The 19,693-nt window shown below is 38.8% G+C and overlaps 2 protein-coding genes across 2 annotated transcripts; both read right to left on the reverse strand.

Moving 5' to 3' along the window:
• Positions 1–390: 390 nt before the first annotated feature.
• On the reverse strand, positions 391–8,839 carry LOC119729327 (extracellular serine proteinase-like). Its single transcript, XM_038201951.1, has 10 exons — positions 8,530–8,839; positions 7,747–7,877; positions 6,805–6,942; positions 6,261–6,390; positions 5,417–5,529; positions 4,190–4,331; positions 3,206–3,390; positions 2,341–2,512; positions 1,549–1,693; positions 391–754 (listed from the first exon to the last, which is right to left on the reverse strand). The coding sequence occupies exons 2-9, from the start codon at positions 7,852–7,854 to the stop codon at positions 1,554–1,556; spliced, it is 1,128 nt and encodes a 375-aa protein (XP_038057879.1). The 5' UTR covers positions 7,855–7,877; positions 8,530–8,839; the 3' UTR covers positions 391–754; positions 1,549–1,553.
• A 1,980-nt stretch (positions 8,840–10,819) lies between these two features.
• Positions 10,820–19,489, reverse strand: LOC119729033 (protein LTV1 homolog). The gene is made up of 10 exons (XM_038201526.1): positions 19,405–19,489; positions 18,512–18,655; positions 17,879–18,052; positions 17,557–17,644; positions 16,538–16,667; positions 15,487–15,712; positions 14,240–14,373; positions 13,417–13,639; positions 12,301–12,501; positions 10,820–11,559 (listed from the first exon to the last, which is right to left on the reverse strand). The coding sequence occupies exons 1-10, from the start codon at positions 19,405–19,407 to the stop codon at positions 11,446–11,448; spliced, it is 1,437 nt and encodes a 478-aa protein (XP_038057454.1). The 5' UTR covers positions 19,408–19,489; the 3' UTR covers positions 10,820–11,445.
• Between the last annotated feature and the right edge of the window lie 204 nt (positions 19,490–19,693).

Consider the following 19,693-nt stretch of genomic DNA (forward strand, 5'->3'; position numbering starts at 1 on the left):
AATTCATGTTTTGTCCAAATTTCATTAAAAATGTAAGGCTAACCCCTTGCAATTTTTGTCAATTTTGGTCAAAAAATTCAATTGCTCCAGACTTCCTGGAAAGACTCCTAAGGGCCCCTCGAACACATTCCAACTCCATTGAGGGACAGATATATTGAATAAAAAAATTCATATTTTGGCCAAATTTCATTAAAAATGTAAGGCTAACCCCTTGCAATTTTTGTCAATTTTGGTCAAAAAATTAAATTGCTCCAAACTACCTGGAAAGACTCCTAAGGGACCCTCGAACACATTCCAACTCCATTTAGGACGGATATATCGTTTAAAAAAAATCATATAAAAACAAAACTGCACAAATGGAAACTAATAACATTACATATACAGGAGAGATATATTTCAGTTGATTTTTATTTCATTGTAACAACTAATGCAATATCTAATATATATTACAATAGTCAAAAAAATATTACAAATTTCTGTAATGATAGTGACAACATTTCAACTTGTGCTAACACATTGTGACTGATGGTATATTGAAGTCTTGAAAGTATTTAGTTCACGTTAAATTTTTAGAAAGTTTGCATTATTAAATGCAAAAAAAACACCTTTTTTGTTTTACTTGAGACTAACAAACTGAATGTCGTTTTCTAGTTTCATTATGACACATTGACTGATAATTTCGTGGAAGGATTAAATTCCAGTTTAAATAGGACCGAAGATCGACACATGGTCTCTTCATCTCCGTCAAAATTGCCTGCAAAAGATATAAAAATAAAGACAGAAATCTAGTCAGAAAATTGGAGAGATTATTTAGATGATCTGCTTTTTGTAAACAAAAAAAATTTTGAAGTGGATAAGTACTTACTCCCTACAAAAAGGTCCCTCTTTGAAAGAAGGGTCCAAAGTGTGACATTTTTCCTGTCCCTGTTACCTTGGTACTTTGTAATTTGCCATTCAAGTATCATTAAGAATGACTTCCAACGATTTATTATTTGTTGGGTACGTAGTTCAGTATTCATAATCACTCTTGGAGGATGACTGCATTAAGGAATGCATTGGAATTATAACAATCATATCAGGTGCAACAGGGACACCCATACTGAAATGTGTATCCTTGTGGAGTCATTTCTTTGTTCTTGTGTACTAACAATTAAGAATGTGAAAATTTAGTTTCAAAATGCTCCTATTTTAACCAGAATTAATTTCCTGGGCTGAAATTCGGACTTAATATCCCTTACATAAAATACTTCAATTTGCGACACATCAACCCACCTTGGAAATTCCTAGTTTTTGAGTAAAATCCATATATCTATTTCGTGAAAACCTTGTGGAGACGTATTCACCTATAGAAGTTGCCCTGTGGAGACGCATAATAGGGAACAAAAGGTTCCCCATTATGCACATGTCTCCACAGGGTACCTTGTACCAGATTAGGAAAACAAGTGGGCCCCAAATTTATAAAATTACCCAATTATGATGTGCACTTACTCCAGTTATTGGTTTGACAAAGTTTATCTTGTCATATTTACAGGTTTTCACCACACACACCTTATCTAGGGAATGTAGAGCATGAGGTTGGGGGACTCGGGCCCAGGGTTCTTCACGACGTCTGGCGTAGCGTTCTTGAGGATCTCAGCTTTGACTTGCGCCGACGTCATTTCAGGATTGTTGCCAACAGCCAGGATTGCGCCACCTACATGTTAAAAAAACAGATTTGACTTGATATGTAGTAGTCTTAGTCACAAGTAAAAACTAATCCATAATGATGCAAGTTCAATGGTTTTAGCTGGTACCAGCACTTTGGATGAGGTTGTGGGTACCAGTAAAGTCTGAAAACAAGAGCCAAATTTTACAGACAGGACATCATTTCTTTTAATGGGATTTGTTTAATTTAGCAAGGTTTGGACATTTTCATATATTCCCCAACAAGAAATTAATCCTCAAAAAAATCCAACCTTTCAAAAAATGTGTTGCAAACCACATACTCCTCCCAACCCCCCCCCCCCAAAAAAAAATTAAAATAAACAAGTAAAAGTCAAATCTGTGGTCGCCAGAAAAGTAGGTTCATTTTGAGTTCATGGGACAATCCTATTATCAAACATGTGCCCAAAACTCCAGATCTTACGAAAATATACTGAGCTGTTAGTTTTGAATACACTGAGACTGCTGGTTTGAGTCCAGCCAGTGGAGCTGCAGTACCTGTGTCCCTGGGCAAGCCACTTTGTAACAAAGTGATCTTTCAACCCAGAAATAAGCAGGATTCGAACTTCCGTCAGAGCTAGTTTGTTCTCTAATATATATTTATCATTATAATTTCTTGCCTGCTTAAGGCTAACTTACCCGTGACGTGGGGGCATGCCATGGATGTGCCACTGATTGTGTTGGTCGCAAAGTCGCCGTCCTTCCACAAGCTTGGAATGTCGACACCAGGCGCGAAGATATCCACGCACTTCCCGTAGTTGGAGAAATCGGCCCTTTCATCCTCGATGTCCGTGGCCCCTACTGTGATTGCCTGGTGATCAAAACCAGAAAATCAATAATCATTTGCATCGAGGGTAGTTCTACTTCGGTAATTTTAAGAGATATACAGCCAAAATCATTTACCTATAGACCCGATTGATAATAAAATCCTGAATTGTTAAAATAAATAAAAAATATCAATTTTGAATATTTATCAAAGTAAAAATTGGCCTAGATCTAGATTCATTTTTCCGACCCCATTGAAAAAGCCACAATCTGCTGGCGTACACGCGGGCATTAGTTACAGATAGGCATTAGTTACTTTTAGGACCACTCTATTTTTTTTGTGCCATTACTATTTTCAAAGTTACATTGTGCATGTCAGTTGTCAACCTAATGGTTCTTGGATGTGACTTCCTAAAAAAAACCACCTACAGAGCCATGATTAGAAAGACAGAATTAAATGTGGCTAATTCTCCAGCTGTTCAAGGGAGATCAAAACATAGTGGGGTCCTAAAAGTAACTACTGCCATGTCAACCTACAGTCACTGTGAGAAACAGCTTTGGAGACGCTTGCCATGCATGCCCTGCTAGAGTAAGAAGTAGGAATGTGAACACCACAGAAAAAAATGGATGGAAAAACAAACAAACAAACAAACCAACAACCAACAAACAACCCAACAAACAAACCCAACAAACAAAACAGAAGGATATCTCAACATTGATTGTTTCCCAACATTCCTACCTCTTTCGCTCTAGCTGGTGATGCAGTGCAAGCATCGCCGTAGCTGTTTCCCGCGGCGACCGAAACCGTGACGCCCGCATCAAAGAGTCTGGCCACGGCATCGTCCATAGCCTGGGAGGCGCCTCCTCCGAGTGACATGGAGGCGACTGCCGGTCTCTCACCCTCCGAAGCAACAAAGTCCATTCCTGTAAAAGGTCAGGAATCAAGGATGGATGCATTAACTCATTTGCATATGGTAACACTAATAGTCATGAAGTTAAAAAGACAATTAAATTTCAAAAAATACATCCAACCTTTTGTGGAGGTGGGTTGCTGAAATTTGTTGAGAAATAAATGTTGCACACTATGTCAGACATGTCAGTATTGAAGAATTAAGGCTTTTTTTTACAAGATTGGAAAAATCATTGGCAAATGTTTTCTTCAAAATAGGGCTAAATTCTCTGAATACAAACTTATTACTTCAGAAATATCATCTTGTTAAAACGATAAGTATATTTTAATATTTTTTTATTGGGAATGAGGCCATAAATTCCATTTTTATTAGTTTTCCCCCGGAATCCAAATACAAGTACTGCTTTTCCTTGTGATAACCCGTAATCTAGCAGTGACATCAAAATTACAGCTTTAGTGTTAAAGACAATTTTTTATGTTAATTTCCAGGAAACGAAATATCCCAAAAAGGAGGGTGACCAAGATCATAAACCAAACAGGCAGATACAGTCGACTCTCGTTAGTACAAACCCTGTTAATACAAATTCTGGTTATAACAAACATAAAGCCTTGGTCCCGACTGTGCATTTATGTGCATAATGAGTGGGGCTCATATTCCTCTTAATACAAAATTCTGATATAACAAACAATTTGGCTAGGTCCGAACGAGTTTGTATTAACGAGACTCGACTGTACACATGAAAAAAAAGGGGGGGGGGAGAAAAACAGCCAAAGGAAAGTATAATAATTTGAAATTTGACAGGCGAGTCGTACCATCAATGACTCCAGCAGTTGATCCTGATCCACCACATCCCAGCACCTTGACTCCAAACAGGTTGGCTTCCCTAGCGATACCAAACACCTCACCACCGATAGTCCCTGCGCAGTGAGTGCCATGCCCGTTGCAATCCAGTCCCTAAAACAAACAGCCGAGAAAACATAGTGGTTTGCTTTCTGAAATGTTCAAATCGCCTACAAAAACCTTTCCCAACAATGCTGATTTTGAATGCATTATAGTGTTCACACGCATCTCATTTTTGGATTGGGTTTTTGACCAAGTCCTTTTTTACATCATTTCAAAGTTTATTGTTTTTTTAGGGAAAGTCACTTACCTTTTTTTAATTCAGTGAAATTAAAGCTTCTTTTTGTGCAACTACAAGTTATGAGAACTTTGAGTATGATGATGTAGGGTGGCAATCACTAGTGGATATTTGGGGGGAAAAATCAGCTGGAAAAATGACTTGAGTTAATCCTTATGTTCAAGTCATTTTTTTTTTCAAAATACCGTAAACAAACTTTAATACCCTTACAAATAAAGGCTGAAAATTAATTGAACAAATAGAACTCGACATTTGACAGAAAGGACCTGTGAGTGAAGGACAGCCTATGATATTTGACATGAAAATGACTTGATCAAGTGAAGCTCTGTTCATGACAACTATTAACAGATTAAAAATTCCGGCTACTAATATGTACAAAGTACACTTTAGCCCTTGGAGCCACGAGACCAAAAATTTACACGGGGGAACCACATGGAGAATTTTATCACCACACGTGTTTCTAGGTCAATAACCCCCTCATGCACAAGATATAGGCAGTCACATGGCCTTTGTGTGGGCCAGGATTGTTTACGACCTGTCTGAGCTCTGGGCAGCACGAGGGGTTGACACAGAGAGATCGGTGGCACAAAGGGGTTGGCACACTAAGATATCCAATTACTGCACAAAGGCATTAGGCACCTTGGGGCTGCTGTCTTTCAACACTACTTACTCTGCAGTGGTTAGGGTCTGGCCAATGGGAGTCTACAGGCTTGTGGTGTATACCAGGGGTGAGGATTATATGGAAACTTGGCCTCAATTGGCCCATTGAAAAAAAAAATTATGACCATATTTGGCAACATGTGGAGAATTTTATCACCGCGTGGCAACTGCGAGGGCTAGGCCATCCAGCCCACATTTTCCATCCAACTTCAAAACCTCGCTCCCTCCTTCATGTCCTTACCCCAAACTCATCATGGACGGCATCATACGCGATGTAGCCACGGTCGGAGAAGAAATGATTTTTCGGGAAGATTCCGGTATCAATGATGTATGCATTGGTACCCTTGCCTGTGCCTGAAATAATATACAAAAGGCAAAGCTAATGTTAAAATCAAGATGATATAAATGTATGAAAATCATGTTTTGTTTTGTAAGTGGTGGGCAGCCATGTTAGTCAGGCAGAAAAACATGGAAAATTAAGGTAGCCCTTAAAATGACTTACAAGCATAAAAGTTTGCATTTTATAAGCTTTCGTAGCTACAACTACTCCATCAGGTGCAATGAAGAGGGGCACATCACAATGCAAGATTTTGTTTTGAAAGCTGTCGTCCAAAATTTTGAGGGGAGAATTGATTAACGATGGTTTTGGGGGTTGAGTTTAAGCCATAAATTTAATTATAGCACATGTATGTCATTGTATTGCAATTTTTTTAATTCTCTAATGAATCCATAAAGTCATAGGGTGCTGGGGGCAAGGGTGGAACCCATTTTTTTGTTTTTAAGTGACGTCTCAATAAAGGCAGGAACTGCATACACCATCATCTTTCCTCCCAAAAAAATTTGGTCAAAGTAGTCAGAAATTGCCTCAGATTGCACCAGAGAGCATCTAAAATTCAAAAAAAAAATTTGAGGCCCTTAAGCGGGCCCTGAACCCCACGTTGACATTTTTTGAGCCACTTTTTGGGGGACAAAACTTTTTTTTTGCCCCCCCCCCAAAAAAAATTGTGTTCTGGATCTGCCCTTGGCTAGGGGGGAGGGGGGGGGGGGACTGAGTATTTGGGTAGGGGATGCATCAAGCGTCCTACCCATGAAGTCTGCCTTTCCGTCCAATGGGAGTTTTCGTTGATCGACTCGGTCCAGACCCCATGAGGCAACCCACTGCGCACGGACGACAGCTTCCTGCTCCACATAGGCAACCTCTTGCATATTCCGGATCTAGGGAAACCAAGCCATACAGTTGTCTAAATAAAACCTACCGTAATTTTATCCAGAAATTACAGAATTCAAGGTATTAGGCTCTTATAGCAATTCAAAATCACATTTATAGCCTTCAAAAATATTGCTTTCATTTGTGCTGTATGTTTTTGGAATGAGGAGCAAGATAGTCCTGATACAAAATTTGAAAGTTCATTCATTTGATACTAGACTTGGGCAAGTTTTTGGAGGGATAACTCTTTCAAATCCCATAGCTTGTTAAATTTATTAAAATTTGAAACTATATTTCATGGGTACTGCACCAAAAGTGCTTGGGCATACATTAAATAATTTATCTTTATTAATCATTCCAAAAAGAATTTTTGCATTACCCATTTTTCGAAGTAACTGAACACAATAACATAACAAACTCACGTTTGACAGCTGGGTATCATCTAACGGAGCAGCAAATCCTTTGAAGGCACCGCCGCGATAGCGTACGCTGGGCACGAGGGGGACGCCCATGCTTTCCGACATAAAGTTAAGGAACTCATCCACTGCTGGGCTCTCATTCTGGGGAATTCAAGATAAAGAGTTGTTGCCAATGTCCTCACAAGTCAATGACAAGTCTGCACAAGTCAATCACAAGTCATCACAAGTCCATCACAAGTCATCACAAGTCATCACAAGTCATCACAAGTCAATCACAAGTCATCACAAGTCATCACAAGTCATCACAAATCCTCACAAGTCAATCACAAGTCATCACAAGTCATCACAAGTCAATCACAAGTCATCACAAGTCCATCACAAGTCAATCACAAGTCATCACAAGCCATCACAAGTCCATCACAAGTCATCACAAGTCATCACAAGTCAATCACAACTTGTCCATTACAAGTCCGCACAAGTCAATCACAAGCCATCACAAGTCAAGTCACAAGTCAATCACAAGTCATCACAAGTCCTCACAAGACTAGTCATTCATTCTATAGATCACAAGTCAGGATTCTGAGACATAAGCTAATGTGACAAAGTCTTTACTTTTGTCACTGTTCATCCCATACTGTTTTTGAACTTGCTTAACTGGTAGTTGCACTTATGATGGGCGTGAAACAGTGCAGTTGTGCGAGGAGACAAGAGGATTTCCCCTCCCCACCCCAAAAAAATGGAACAAATTATTGAGTTTTCTTGCAAATTACGCATGCTTTACAAAAGTTCCCATCTTTTAAAACAAATTTAAGAAATTTTTCCAAAAATTAACTTCACAAATTTCAAGATACATATGCCAGACTTCAAATTATAAGGCTGTCAAAAAAATAACTGGTTCAAAGTTTGTTTAATCCTCTCTTATACGTAGGCAATATTTGAACGTACCGTCAGGGCCACGATGTATTGTCCTGTAATCCCATCCACTGCGTGCTCATAGAGCGGCGCAGTAGCAGCAGCCAAAGAGGCTAGGGAGAGAACTAGAAGAACACGCATCTTGAAGACTTGAAGCAGTAAATCTAGACAGAGACAGAGGAAAGACAGGCATTCTACAGGTTTGCAGGCACAGGAATTTATAAGTAGGATAGCAAGAAATAAAAAGGGAGAAAAATAATTTGAAAAAAATTTGGAGGGCATAAGAAACTGTCATTATACGTTTAGAAAATGACATCAATTTTGTTGAATTCAAACAACTTGAGTTAATGGGACCTGAACAATTTCATTGTATGCACAATGTTTACATCAGCAGTTCATTTTCATATTTGTTTGAGAAAATCTATGCATTCAGCCAGACTGCGCTGCATTTGATGTACAGGTATGGATCTTTCTGACTAAAGGCACCACCCCAAAAAAAAAATCAAGGAGGAACAAACCTCTAAATAATATTTCAAAAACCCTTACCCAACTTAAAGAATATGAAACACGAATACAAGATACAATAGCTGTGGAAAACTACCAACTGCCTAGAGTACCTGAAATATATAATTGGTAAAAGCTACAAGGGCTACTAGACACTTTGACCCGTGAGCTGAATTTTCTCAAGTGTTAAATGAAACATTCTGCCAGCATTGAAACATTAGTCCCACCACACTTTTACAAAATGAAAAAAAGGAATTCAATCAATTCCTGCTGAACATTTATAAAGACATTAAAAATGTGTAATTAACTTACATGGCTCAGGAAAAACTTCCAGCGTATGCAGATACAAACTAGGGAGTAGCCGGGCAACAAGAAACAGTTGAATTTAAAGGGAACAACGAATGAAGCCAGGTGCCACGGTTCTCAATACAGCACTTGTCAATCTTCGCTCAATTCAATAAAAGGGGTTATCTCTCGATAGCTAAACACACAGCATTAAGATAGGGACTATCACGCAAACGCTGAGCCATTTCAAGTTCGCGTTTTGTGCTTGTTGTTTTGTATTTGAAAAAGAAGTTTTCATTTTTGAAATACCAAGTAGAACTAGATATTCACTTCAACTTTATTTCGGAAGCTCTCAAAAGCTCCCAATTGCTTAAATCTGACATATGTTGCCTTGTAGATGTACTTCAATACAGTCGAGTCTCGTTATAACAAACTCGTTCCGACCTAGCCAAATTGTTTGTTATATCAGAATTTTGTATTAAGAGGAACATCAGTCCCATTCATTGTGCACATAAATGCACAGTTGGGACCAAGGCTTTATGTTTGTTATAACCAGAATTTTGTATTAACAGAGTTTGTACTAACGAGTCGACTGTAATTGAATCTTTATTTTCACTGACAGTGCTTGTCTTTTGTCTTCTTTTTGTCTTTTTTAAAATTTTATTTTTTGTTTTATTTATTTATTTCTTTTTTTTTGGGGGGGGGGGGGTCTTTTCTTTTAGTTCACAATAGGTCTTGCCCTTTAGCAACATAATTTTCATGCAATGCATTTTCCAGTGATCAACAATTACATTATTAAGCTATTGAATTCAGCCAAGTCCAAAGAAACTTAGAACCAAGTCGATGATGAAATTTAGGGCCAACGTTTCCTCATACAGAGAAACAAAATGCAGTTAAGCATATGTCATCACTGAAGCTGTATATCTTGACAAAAAAGTCAGTTGGGTTCTGAGCGTTTTTGGACTGATATATGCAAGCTGGCGGAAAAAACATTACAGGCGCAACAACGATAACAGACTCTGTTACTCAGAAAATGTAAGCTTAACTAAAGTTTGATGCCCCAACCTTGATTAACGACTGATAATTCTACCAATAGTCTGACAGCCGACATTTGAAGAACTACTTAAAGAAAAGGCTTTTCACCTGAAATCAGCTTGGTAAACTGAACTCGTGATACAAAACGAGGGCACAAAGGGATAATTGTGGGAAATTCAACATTAATCTGAGGCAAAGGTCATGTCCACACTCAGCTCATTTTTTTTTTGCAAAATGATTTGGCTGCGCTTAAAGAGGTTGTGGAATGCTCGAAGACATTTCCGTCATTTTTCAGGTATATGTCGTCGTTGGGGGCAGCAAACAAAACATAGTAAATCGTGACGTAATAAACAGGACTTGTTTATACTACGCTGCATCGGGAGTCCTGTTTATTACGTCACGATTTACTATGTTTTGTTTGCTGCCCCCAACGATGACTTTTACACAAATTGCACGTTCGGGTCGAAACAGGACCTGAAAAACAGCTCTCAAAAGTACCTTTTGTACTCAATTCATGACAGACACAATAGTTGTTTTTGTTTCATCACACCTTAGGCTACATATACCCGAAAAATGACGGAAATGTCTTTGAGCATTCCACAACCTCTTTAAGCAATAAGCCTCTGTACTGATGACGTCACACTTTGTTTACGTGTGTGCTTTCCTATGGTGCTCAGTGGACCGTGGGCCCCCACTGGCTCCATAGGAAAGTGCACATATAAACAAAGTGTGATGTCCTCAGTACAGAGGCTTATATGATGTGAACAGATGGTACTGATCTCAAAAACAACTCTCGCTGACAATGTTGGAGTGGCTTTCCATTCTGGTTAAGCTTATCGACTGGCCTTGTTATCAGGTCGGAAAAGTTGATATGAATGATAAAATTATTAGCATCAAGATTTTCAAGGCTTTTGAGGCTGCGCAAGTCACGTTTTTCAGGTCAATTTATTTTTAAATTTCAAAAATTTACCTGCATTTAAGGCAAGGTTCAGAACATTTTTTTTATGGAACATTTTTAATGGGGTATAAGGTGATTGCAAACACTAAAATAAGTAATTTTTTGTCAGAACATGATTTTCAAGAATTCTGCAAATTTAAGAAATTTCTAGAGGAAAAGAGGGAAAGTGTTTGGAACTTTCAGGTCCAAATTTCACAATTTTTGAAATATGTTTGCAAACTTCAAAAACGTGACATGAAATCTGACAACAATTTTTTTGTGGTGGTGGTTTTTTTTTTTTTTTTTGGCGATCTGAGACATGAAAATCACTCACAACTCGGTAAATTTGTTTTTTCCAAAATTTTAACATTTGGATTTATTTCTTTGACAAAAAGGCATAACTTACTATCGACCATGAAATTTTACCTTGTATCATACATATTTACATAGTAACTTTTTTTCCGGAAGTTTTTGATCATAAAAAATTAAAATCTTACATCATGAGTATTATTATGTATGGCATCCAATATTGAAATCCAAACATTTCGGTCCTGAAAAAAATAACTTGCCACAAAATAAAAAGATAGCCGACTCTCCTCTGATACACTAATCGTAACAAACCTTGCACGCAATTGTGCAAAAGAGATGTAAAGAAAAAATGATTTTTATATTTTCTTCAAAAAGATCCAACATTTGTGAGAAATGAAATAGATTATTGTCCTGCAATTCAGCAATGATGGAATCAGTTTTGATAAAAATCATTATAAAAATCCAAAATTATTTCCAAATGACTAATTTTAAAGCAAAATGCATGTAATTATAGTCTGTTTAAACTATTCTGGCCCCCCTTGATAACTTTGTTCTGACGATACAGACCGATGCTCATTGCGCTGCCGCTCATTTTGATGTAATGAACAATTCTGAGATAATGAAAATTCCATCTATATTTAGACCCCTGCAAGTTTTTTTGCTCATACTATTTTGATTCCCTGCATATTCTGTTTCAGGTTTATCATAGCTTGCCCCTGTCTCTTCTCTTCATCCTTGAATGCTTGCTTGTTAGCCTTCTTCTCCAGCCGTCGGTCCTAGATCAAGAGGAAAAAGAGACCAATTTTAGAACTCACATATGTATGGCCTCTTTACACAATTCAAAAACAAGCTGCACAAAGACCAAGTCTGCAATTTATCGCACCTTGAAAAAGTCTCACACAAATGTTCTTAATTCATAAGCTTTTTGAGATTACTGTGCAACAATTTGATAAAATGTTTCAACACTGGTTTTGCCTATGACCAATTTAATATTACTAGGTTCAAGTACCGTCCAAGCAATTTTTTTCAAAGTTTCTTTACAACCTTCAAAGAGTACTGAGCATACAGTGCTTTTAAAATTTATGTGAAAGGCAAAACCATATATTGAAAATGATAAACTTTCAAACCGGCTTTATCCTGCTATCGACAGCCAGAATATGACAAAGGAAAAAACAAAGACAAAAGCAAGGACAAAACACAATCCAAGGAACAAATCACATAAACTCTTCCAATTCTTCAGTTTTGTTTTGAGCAATTCCAGCTTCATGGAAGAAAATGTAATGTCCGTGCCAGAGCCCATTAAACATCTAATTCATGATTCAGAGAAATAATCCAAAACACCTAGTCTGTAATCTCCTTGGCCATTACCAGATGATGGATGTATAAGATTTGAAAAATACATTTTCAGGTTACTCACTGAGTTCTTAAAGTACAAAAAAAAGTCTGATTTGTAATATCCGGGACACTGGAATTGCTGTTTACTTGCCACAAACAAACAGACAGACTGACCAACTTACCCTCCTGTCTTGCTTGACGGCCTGTTTTCTCAACCTCCTCTCCTCCGGTGTCTCCTTCCTGTCCTTGGGTCTGGAGGGAGCCACGGACGGCAAGACGTACTCCTCATGTAGCTCTCGCTCCTGCTGCTTCTTGGTCGGGCCTGGTGCCGGCAGGACGTCGACGGGCATCCCGGTCTTCTTAGACAGCTTGATGGATTTATTCTGGAGAAGGCAAAACGCCGGGAAAAAGTCAGCAATTTTTCCATTCACTGAACACAGTAACTACAGAAAGCCAATGCAGAAATGCCTGTAGCAGCCACAGAGCTCAAATCCACGTGCAAAAATTATTCCGTTATTCAATTAATTTATTGAACAGTCAGTTATTTTGTAATTAACCACTTCATGAAAACGAAGGCTTCCTTTCAGAAGGCAGAAATATTATATTCTCAAAAAATATTCTCATGCCAAAAAAAACCCTAAAAAATTCCATGCACACAAATTCCAATCATGCAACTGGAACTTTTGTGCCAGTTACTGTTTAGAGTAACTATCATGGAGTGGGGGTTTTGTACAATAGCAAGCACAATGCTTCCACCATTAAAGGGGGCCACTGTGGGTGTTGAGTGACTCTGTGCCTGGATGGGTCTGTAGCAACATTACAGGTATATCAATCCTCCCTCTCTGGCTGGCAAATTCAACCAAGCAGTCCCAGAAGTCAAAATCAATCAAGTGACTGTTTTTTTAGAGGTTAAGATCTCCCTGTTCACATGAAGCAGGACAATTGACTGGCTGTGACTGTTTATGTAACATGCCACAGCTATGCTTTGACTGTAGGTGATTGATAAGCCAGCTGGAACTACCAGCGACCTGCTTTTGTCCGTTGATGGAACTTGTTTACAAAAAATACGATCTGACTGTTGGGGAGTAGCATGTGTATAAAGCCATGGCAGGGGAACAGGATTGATTTTCTGACCATCTGTGACTGTGCAGTCAGATGGTGGGTGAATGGTAAACATTACACATTTATACTTATTTACGCTAAGTATCCTTCCAACGCTCCTGTTAAATAGATTAACAAAACTGGCGTACATTAAAGAGCGCCCTCTTATGTCCACGCACGGAGACCATTGTACTCACCTTAGGTGGTTCTTTGATGGTCGTTGGGTGGTTGTACAGGTTGGAGTAGGTGCTCAGGATGGACTCACAATCCCATCTCTCCTCTTTCTTTGTTTCCGTCACGGTCATTTTGACAAGGTCATCATCATTGTCATCTTCGTCGTTGTCATCATCGCTCGCATCATCGGCTTGGAGACGTTCGCCGTCTTCAGGCTTGCATTCGTTTCTAATATCGCCAAGAGTGCTGAGGAGAGAGACAGTAAAACTGAGTTTGTGTTGGTGAAGTCCAAGGTGCTGCCATTATTCTGCGCTTTTAGAGAAACAGCTTGGCCTTTTGAAGGTATTATACAACATTTGCAAACTTCAAAAAACAAAAGCACCAAATTATTATGAAATATCTTACTTGACTGAAAGTAAACAATAGTCTCAAGCATCCTGTGAAATCAAGGCACCTGGTGTGCTGTCATTTTCAAGAAAATTGGAATTCTGTATCAATTTTCAATGATGGTCGGCTGACCACTATTGGAAAAAAAATTTGACTTTTTTCAAATGCTGCCCCCAATTTACCAAATTTAGTTAGTCCACATTTTGTTTGCAATCGGTTACACATCCTTGAATGGATGCGAGCCAGCTACATGTACTCTGGTTCCCAGAATAATCTTCAAGGATTTTCCTCCCACCTCTAAAACTGTCATTTCTTCTCATTGTCTCCTCTCTACAGGTTTCTTTAGAGCTACAGTGCCTAGGGTGCTTTTGAGGAATCCTTGGTTTCATTACCAGAAAATAAATAATAATAATAATAAAAATATTATTTTTTTGATGGTTTGTGACCAAATATACTGACGTTTTCTGTATGGAAGCCTCGTATTCATCCAAGACCTGTCTCATGATGGCACTGTCGGCGTTGACCTCTCGATGCCCGTCAATTTCATCTTGATCAAGAGCTCCGATCTCCATGTCGTCATACTGCTCGTAAATCTACAAAAAAACATGCAATCCCAACGTTGAATCAGAGTAATAAAGGCTTATATCTACCTTCCTCAATCTTTGAAAGTCTTTCAAAACTTCTGGTAGATTTTGACAGGATCAGGGAGATTTCGGTTACAGCTGTCTTCCAGTGAGTGTTTTTTGTTTTCATTTATGCATACAGGCTTCTAGTGTCTAACTCTAACAAGCCTCAACACCATAGTTCAAAAATTATGAAAGTCAGAACACCAAGAAATGTGATGAAGTGATGTGATGAAGTGGCCCTATTTTGGCCTGAATCTTCAAATGAGAATTTCCCGACAAACGACTCATTTAGCCTGATCGCATCACATTTTTTTAAAGGCTGAATTACAATTGTTCATAAGATGGCATTTTTGCATTGGGGTGATGTAAATCAAATTAGGTTTTGCCCTTCACCGATGTATAAACACTTTTTACTCAGAGTGTTACCTCCCGAGTGAAAGTTGGGAAAAACATCCTCGCTCGGTGGTCGAGTGGTAAGACATCTGCACTAGAAAGCAGGAGGTCGTGGGTTCGAGTCCCACCGAGTGATTTTTTCCAACTTTCATTCGGGAGGTATAACACACTGAGTATACAGTGTTTATACGTCAGTGAAGGGCAAAATCTAATTTGAATTACCATTAATTGGAACTTTTCAAAATATGATCTCCCTTTCAGAATAATGGTTACACAAGACTTTATCCAATTTTATTTTTCTGATTATAGAGGAACAAAATGAAAAAACAACTGATCTGATAAAAAATTACACACAATTCGTCAGATGGAATTTACGCCGGGGTGATGTAAATTCAATGTTGGGTCTTGCCCTTCACCGACATATTTTATAAACACTGTATATACTCAGTGTTGTCCTGGGCGATTGCGAGAAAAAAAAAAATACTAAGGTGGGTTTGTGAATTTTGAAAAAATACACATTTGAGTCTGATGAGGTAGTCCTTTAGGAAATGTATTCTTTCAAAATATTGGAATTAATTTTAGAGGATATCGCCACCTATTTTGGGCAATGTACATTAATTTTGCATGACATAAGACTGGCATGGACCACTTTTTGAGCACAAGTTTTCGCTTTTTATTAATCATTACCTTTTCGAATCTGTCATCCAGTAACGTCAGCCCCTCGTTTCGTCTCATCACAGACGAGGTCATGGAGTAGTTGGTAAAGTGAGACTTGGTTTCTTCTTCTCGGAACGTCTTGAGATCATCGCCGACATCATCCCTGGCATCGTCACTGTCTTCTAATCCATCTGTTGAGTAATCTTCGTCGCTCCCGTACTCACCATCATAATCTGCATCGCCTTCAAACAGTCGGCTTAAAAAGAAAAGGTGTTACACGAATTCAATAAAAAATCCCACAAAAGTGGACACAAGTTGACCTTAACCCTCAAATATCATTCAAAACCCAAAGCAAGTTTTGGAAGAATGTGTTGCATTAACCCTAACTCCCTAGCATGATTTACTAGGAACCATACCCATCCTGGCAAATTCCAACACCATATGGGAAACTGCACACACGTATTTCTGACTTTGTTTCTGGAGGTGTGTCAACCCAATGTAAAAGACTGTCAGTTTAGGGGTACTGTACCCATCCTGACAGATTCCAACAAAACATGCCGTTGGGGTTTGATGGGTTGAGTTCTGTTAGGGTTAAGGAAGTTGGAGTTGAACCAGTATTCCAATATGTTGCGCTCGACACCTCTTGAATCTCTTAAGGCATATGATCATTTGTATTTACCCCAGAAGCAACCAACCGACTATTTATCACAAAAGTTTATTACTTGGATTAAAGATCGTACTGGTACTAAACTCGGTGTTATTATTCCATCTGGCTGGCTGTCATTTTAGACATCAGAAATGTAGGTGATTACCAACGATCAGTCAATTGACTGATTTTTGGTGTTATAATGAAGAAATCGTGTTTCGCGATCAAAAGGTTTTCACTGTTAAAATTCTCGAAAAAAGTGTTCTGTCCACTGAGCTGAAACTTCAACAGGCTATGTTCCTCGCTGGTAGAGATGGATATATCCAAATTTTAGTCTGAGGTAATTTTTTTTTAAATATATTCCAAAAGAAACAGTAAATACAAATTGCGACACTTCAACTCAGGATTTTCAAAATTATCAACAGTAGGCCCTACCTTTCTCCATCCTCGCCCTCTCCCCGTGCCATGAGTATAAAGTCATCTTCAAGTTCGTTATCGGGGTCTTCAAAGTCAAAGTCCTCGTCCATCGCGGCCACCACATCAGGGTCAAGATCAAATCGGGGGCCTTGAAAAAGAAAACAAAATGAAACCTTGAAATTGGGGTCATCCAAAAGTAGAACTGCTTCCCCTGCCATCCATCACAAAGTCCAGACTAAAATTCTTTATGCCCCAGTCACACCTTCACGGTTTTGAGCTATATGGATCTCTACGGTTTGAAATTTTTGATAAACCGTGGGAGTACCGTATTCATCCTTAGTACATCCGTGGCTATCCGTCATCTTCCTTGGGTATTCGTGGAGGGGCTACGGGAGTTTGAAACTGTTCAAAACTTCCGTGGTGAACTGTCATGAAATTTAATCCGTAGTACAACCATGGGACATCCGTAGTACAATTGTATTTATTTTTGCTATTTGTGGCTATTCGTGCATATTCTTGGAGATTCGTAGCTCATTCGTGGTAGAAATCGCTACGGATTTGCTACGAATGTCCTACGGATATGCCCGGATGTGCTAGGGTTCTGCTAAGGTTGTACTACGAATATCCATGCTTTATTCGTAGGAGAACCTTGGTCATCTGTGACCCAATCGCAGGCAACCGTGGCGTTAACGTCATTATTCTTAGTAATACCGTCGATTTTCTTCACCAATCCGTCTATATTCTTGACAAACCGCACGACAGTCGTGGCTATCCGTCCTGAAACCGTAGTGCATTTTTAGAAAGTCGATTTCTCCACGAACCTTGACAGTTCATCGTGATCGATTGATTCTTGGTAAACCGTGGATATTCGCAGCTCCAACCGTGAATATGTGACTAGGGTTTTAGCGATTTGTTTTGTGGTAGTTTATCATAGGACTCTGTGTACAAACAAAAGAAGGCAAAGATATTGAGGTAAACTGTCCTGCCCAGGACACAGGCTCCATGGTTCTGGGTGGCCCAGAGCAAGTCATACGCACCACTGACTGGAGCAGCCTTGTTGAGTAGGCCGACTTTTTCTTCCATCTCTGATGGAAACACTTCGGCTGGGAGCCCAAGCATTGAAATCTAAAACCAAGAACAAAAAAACAATCAAAGTTACAATTTAATTAAATTTATGGTCAAAGTGTACATATATTTATTCAAACTTGCCCAAAATGGCACATGATTTCTACTTCAACTTTGAAGTTGCATCAAGCCTTTTGTAATGTAAAATTAGCAAGGCTCTTCCTTCCTCAATCTTGCAAAATCCTCCAAAACCACATTTGGTGGATTTTAAAGAACGCCGTCCGCCGCACGTACCTGGGATGCGTTTTCATCACTGAGGGGTGCCCTCTGTTGTTGATATGAGGCAGGCGTGGGGTCGGACCAGACGCATTCTGGGTTCACCTCCTTCAGATGCTGCAGGTAATTGTACTCGTCTTCGTAGAATACCCCATGGGCTCTCTCTTCAGTTTTCTGCGACTCGAGCTTCTCCTGGTTACCGCAAATTTTCAAGAAAAATTTACGTAAAAATAAAATCTGGTCAGTTTGTCGAGTTAGGGGTGGCCGCCATTTTGTATACGTGAAGCCAGCCGTACTACGCATGCGTGAAGTGTACAGAGCCATACTACGCATGCGTGAAGTGTACAGAGCCGTACTACGCATGCGCGAAGTGTACAGTGCCATCCAAACAAGATGGCGGCCAACACCAATCGACAAATTTGTCGTACATTTCGCGATAAAAAAATGTTTTTAAATAATTTTAACTTTATTTTATATGCTGAATTTGTCCTTTGTCACTATTTCTACCATAAAAAAACGTCTTTTGATGTTCTAAAACTTATACAAAATTTGTTGATGATTGTTAATGACCGCTGACGCTTGTTGACGCTTGTTGACGCATTTTAGAAGAACCCTGCGTGTCCAACCATCAATCACTTTTCTCGTCATTACCTTTTCTTTGGCTTTCTCTTTCTGTAAGAGGACATACTTGGAGCTGTCTTCATCTGCCTGCAGTGGATCCCTCTGACTACGATGGACGAGATGAAAACTGACTGCATTCTTGCGATCGATAAAGGGTTTTTTCTTGCGTCCCGGCTGAAATAAGATACAACAGCAATCAAAACAATCATTTAAGTACAGAACCCCACCAACATTTTGTTAATTTTTAGTTAGAATTTAAGGCCTAAAACAAAGGCCTGAATATTGTTTTATTTAAAAATCAAAATATATGACAAATTTATACTGTGGAAGACAGTCACATCACAAGAATCGTTGTTCGTAAGCATAGTTTATGGACTAGGCCTACAAAACCATGACCAGAAAGTTTCGTAAACAATAATTTTATGTCACTGTACGTGTTACTTAATAATTCATTTAGATGTATTCAATTAAATGACGTCTTTTGTGTCCATCATAATACAATAATGCAAAAAGCCTTCAGTTAAAAATACAAAAAGAAAAGAAGAAAATTCCTGTTTTAAATTTGGGGAACTTTAACTAAAGTTTAAGTTTAAAAACATTGCCTTTTAACTATAATCCGAATTAGAACCCTGGCTATTGGCGCTGCTGAAAAACATCTGCCAATAACCATATCTAATGCAACTTACACAATGTGTTACGGCAGCCGTAACAATAGCCACTTGACTTTTTTGGTTTTTCATACCTCGCCAGCCGCGGCCCTATGGCATGCTCTAATTAAGTAACGTTGACGTTTTTACACTCACTGATGACGTCTGACAGTCACACTAACGTTAATTTTCAGGGTCTCAAAAGGCACATATATTTTCAGACCGATCTCAATTAAATCTCCATTACTGTATTATTGAAGAAATGTATACAATTACCATTGTTATCCCATGTGAAAAACGCCTAAACACGGAAGAAAATCTATGTTTTCTTGTCAACAAAAACACGTGAACCTCCGATCCACACTTCAGTAAGTTCTTGCACACGGATTGATTAAATGCGCATGTGTAACACGGTTTAACCTTTAAAACGCCAGCGGCTTAGTACTGGTTACTCGGTTTATCTGGTTTACAGGTCATAGAGGTCAACTTGTGAGTCTGATTACCGACTCGCAGTGTCGTATAATGGTCGTACGAATCGGCTGGAATCAGATGCAATACATTATAA

The sequence above is a fragment of the Patiria miniata genome, unplaced genomic scaffold (genome assembly GCF_015706575.1).
Source record: "Patiria miniata isolate m_02_andy unplaced genomic scaffold, ASM1570657v1 HiC_scaffold_20, whole genome shotgun sequence".
Classification (NCBI taxonomy): Eukaryota; Metazoa; Echinodermata; class Asteroidea; order Valvatida; family Asterinidae; genus Patiria; species Patiria miniata.

What these genes read in the sequence shown, in the direction of transcription:
- LOC119729327 (XM_038201951.1), bottom strand. Translation starts at nt 7,854, where the DNA reads ATGCGTGTTCTTCTAGTTCTCTCCCTAGCCTCTTTGGCTGCTGCTACT. An exon ending in CGGAAAGGCAGACTTCATGG is followed by an intron (nt 5,530 to 6,260) that starts GTAGGACGCTTG and finishes ATATTATTTCAG; the next exon opens with GCACAGGCAAGGGTACCAAT. An exon ending in CACCAGCTAGAGCGAAAGAG is followed by an intron (nt 2,513 to 3,205) that starts GTAGGAATGTTG and finishes TTTGATCACCAG; the next exon opens with GCAATCACAGTAGGGGCCAC.
- LOC119729033 (XM_038201526.1), bottom strand. An exon ending in AAGAGAAAGCCAAAGAAAAG is followed by an intron (nt 18,053 to 18,511) that starts GTAATGACGAGA and finishes TGCGGTAACCAG; the next exon opens with GAGAAGCTCGAGTCGCAGAA. An exon ending in TGGATGACAGATTCGAAAAG is followed by an intron (nt 14,374 to 15,486) that starts GTAATGATTAAT and finishes GTTTTTTTGTAG; the next exon opens with ATTTACGAGCAGTATGACGA.